The 3,895-nt window shown below is 30.6% G+C and overlaps 1 protein-coding gene across 1 annotated transcript in view; it reads right to left on the bottom strand.

Annotated features, from left to right (window-relative positions):
- Window positions 1–1,996: 1,996 nt before the first annotated feature.
- The window catches only part of LOC108566708, a 2,344-nt gene continuing 445 nt past the window's right edge, over window positions 1,997–3,895 (bottom strand). The window contains exon 2 of the mRNA XM_017926758.1: window positions 1,997–3,179. Within this exon, the coding sequence (XP_017782247.1) occupies window positions 2,960–3,179 (220 nt within the window). The 3' untranslated portion in view covers window positions 1,997–2,959. The remainder of the gene's footprint in view (window positions 3,180–3,895) is intronic.

Genomic DNA, 3,895 nt, shown 5'->3' with positions numbered 1-3,895 from the left:
TTAAACATGCGCAGTTGTGACGAAGATGAACAAAGTTTTCTTGCCCAAATAAAGCAATTTTTAAAACAATTGCTTAAATTACATTACTCACTTATCGAGTGTGCGAAACGCATTGTTCTAGTGTCCACATAACAATTGTTTAAACATGCGCAGCTGTGACAAAGTTGAACAAATTTTTCTTGCCTAAATAAGTCAACTTATAAAACAATTGCTTAAATTTCATTACTAACTTATCGAGTGTGCGAAACACATTGTTTTAATGTCCACATAACAATTGTTTAAACATGCGCAGTTGTGACGAAGTTGAACAAAGTTTTCTTATAAAACAATTGCTTAAATTTCATTACTCTATTATCGAGTGTGCTTGTTACTTGGCAAGTTACTTGTAAAATTCACATCATGTTTTAATATATAAAGTAATTTGAAACAAAACGCCCAAATTTTCGTACCCGTATGTCGATTGGTTTAGATTTATATAAAAGAAAATTGTATGGGTTAACAAAAAAACATGTTTAGTTATGAGCCACCAATAGAATTGTTAAGAACGTAAAAAGCCGATCCCTTTTTGAAGCGTTTTTGCAGCTGCAACTACATTTTTATTGCTTTCTCATCTAGCGTTCGAAAATCACTCTTTTTGTGACCCAATGAGGATTGTATGAACGTTCAAAGCAACTGCGATTCGTCATTTCCCATAAACACAGCGACTTGATTTAAAATTCACGATTACATAGTTATTTTTAAGTAGATTTTTTACTACTAGTAGATTTTCTAATTACAAATATTAGTTACGAATATTATTACGAATATTCCCAAATGAATTCATTTTTTTGAGAAACTTTCCTGAAAATGTTGGCGTTTGAAAAAAAAAAAAAAGTTTGTTTTGTAAATTTTCGAAATTTATAGGACAAAGTACAATTCCTTGAGGTACATCCACGCATAAACAAAGAAGGAGTTAATAAAACGACAATCGATTTTTTTTTCGTGACTTTTTATTTAATTACATTTTTTTTTCATAATAGTAACAAGTTTTTTTTCTTTGTTGTTTGTTGTTGCTGCTGCTTCTATTGTTATCTTTGTTCTGTTTATTTATTTCACACAATATTTCTCTTCATTTTTCCAATTTACAATTTACGTGTCTTGTTCTTCTCATTCATCCATTCTTCATCATCAACATCAAACACATTTTATTACAACAGTTTCAAATATATTGTCGGGCTGTAAAAATTACAATTACTACAAATTTATTTATGTACAAATTTTTTTTTAGTTTATATTTTGATAGCCTATCAGAACGGAAATAAAACAAAAAAAATAACCATTTCTTGGTGAAAAGAGATATAGAGAGAGAAAGAGAGAAAAATTGTGGTTTTTCACAATTAATTGGTGTAAGCTCAACAAAGAAGCTTCATCAAGAACGTCTTCACAATCGCATCGATTATCAATAATATAATTAAACTATCAGGTCTTGTATCAATGAGGCACAATTATTTATTTTTTTCTTCATTTATTCTCTCTTAGTTGTTTCTTTCAATTTTGTTTCAACAAACACCCAGACGTCTAGATCAAGTGTTAAATATTTCTTGTTTTTTGTTTCCTTCTTCAGTTTTCTTTTGTTTTGCTGGAATCACGCGAGGTTGATTGATCAACAAAATGAATCAACTCATTTACAGTTCAATTTAGAAGCGATCTCTAAAGCGATTGCAGTACAATATGTACATTGTTTTTTTTTTATATATATATAATGATCTCTTTAAAAAGTCGTTGTAAATTCTACTAAATACATAAATATTATTTTATTAATTAATAATTAATTAATTATTTTTTTACACAATTCATAATAATCTCTCTAAAGGAGGCTCGAATTCCTCCCTAAGTCCACTCTGTGTGATTTCAATTAAAAAAAAAAAAAACAAAAGAAACAAAATTTTATAATGATAATAATAATAATAATAATAATGAAACGAAACGCGATACAAATTAGAAGTTTCTCGTCGTCTTTTTCTTCTTCTTCTTTTACGTGTACAAAGCCAACTAATCCGAACAATTAACTAGGATCAGCGAATTTGATTAATAATTACCATCGCTTCGGCTAAGATTCACTACGTGTTTTTTTTTTTTTTTTTTTTTTTTTTTTTTTTTTAATTTTTTTTTTTTGGACGATTCTTTACTTCTTTACAAATCCCTTCTAAAGTCTATCTCGAGAAAACACGAAAAGAAAAAAAATAATAAATCAAGCAAAACTTTTTTAAATATTTGCTTTGTTCCACAAAATATTCCCTCAGATTGAATCAATCAACAATCACAGATAATTTAATGTTTTTTTTTTTAATTTTTACTTTCGCTCACACTCGTTTATGTGTGTGTTTTCTGGTGATCCGACAAAAGCGCGCATAACAAAAGGCTGCACACATTTGACGCTTTTGTTACTGCGCGCTCTTGTTACAGCGCCATCTTTTTTTTTGTGCTCGTATTCAAATCATTCCCTTCTTCATTTCATTCGCTTATTTTAATTATACATAAATATATATAAATATTTGTTTCTTTTCTTTACTTTTTTTTTTTGTTAAAATTATTTAATATTGACTTGTTTCGCTTTTCCGTCTCGAGACTTCTGTTTTCTTTTGTTTTTGTTTTCTTTCTTCTGTAATACTTTGTCTTTAAATGATTACTTTTGTTTTCAATTAAATTAAAACTCGAATTGCTTAAATCGCCTTAAATATAACAATAATTACGTAAAAAATAAGGACTAAATTGATAGGATGAAAGTTAACTTATGTAGATACAAAAAAAAAACCCTAAACGTAAAGTATTAAAGTCCTTTGATTAATTACTTCTTCTTTTTCTTAAGTACACTATGCTGGAGAGTAGGTTGTGTGGTAAATTCTGCTAATGGAGGAGAAGGTGTGTGTTTTGTTTTAGTTTGTGGAGGTTTGGGTAAGGCTCAGGAGGCGGCTGTGTTTCAGAAGTTGCCGTTCGGTTTCATCAGGCAATCCATGTCTTCGTTCTCGGAACTGTCGTCGGATGTCGCTGACGATGCGGCGGATATAAGCGCCGGGCCTAGGGTCTGCTGCCGCCTCACTTGTAACCTAGGCGTTTGTCGTACGGGCGGCAGCCAGGACGGCCTTCTCGCACCTCCGTTGCCGTAATTCTCCTCCGGAATGGTGTCTCTCGTTATGGACCTAAGCAGAAGAAAAATCATGAGGAAAACAAAATCTTTAAAAACGAAACAACAAATCGAGTTTTTGTCGCTAATACACAAAAAAAAAACTAAAATTGTACAATATGTACACAGGAATTGCAATTGTTTGTTGAAACAATTGCAATTGCATCATGATATTAGTACTAGATGGATGATAGGCTTACATGTTTCTGTTACTATAGCAACTGGTTATTTATTTCGTGACAAAAAGCGATTCCATTTAATGACTCGTTACGTCAAAAATATAATTAAGGTTATGTATTAAACAAAAATGGAATCACTTTTTTGTTTTGTTTGGTAAATGTTTATGAAAAATTTTGTTTGCTGGTGCAAAGGTGATTGCTTTGCTGACTTATGGATTCGAATGATCAGAAAGAGAGAAATGGATTCGATGGAAAAGTGTGAGTCGTGAAGCTCTAATCTAGGAAATAGTACTTACATGTGACCAATATAACAAAGAAAAGTGAAATACAGAACGAAAAAAACAAAAAAAGAAACGCCACCCGTGACAAATACTACGATTACAGTAGAAAAACAAAAAGAAAACGTTGCTCTGGTTGATTACAAATTGCTTTATTTTTTTCAGTGCAATCAAAGTAATTTTTTCTGTGTGTTGTGTATTTGGCCAATTAGTTTCGTGCAGAGAGAGAGAAAAAGATTATCAAATTAATTTTCGATTCGATGTTTTTTTTTTTT

The sequence above is a fragment of the Nicrophorus vespilloides genome, unplaced genomic scaffold (genome assembly GCF_001412225.1).
Source record: "Nicrophorus vespilloides isolate i.1.1-1 unplaced genomic scaffold, Nicve_v1.0, whole genome shotgun sequence".
Taxonomy (NCBI): domain Eukaryota; kingdom Metazoa; phylum Arthropoda; class Insecta; order Coleoptera; family Silphidae; genus Nicrophorus; species Nicrophorus vespilloides.
Note: the sequence above shows the minus strand (reverse complement) of the source record. Positions and strands in the feature narration are given on the sequence as shown.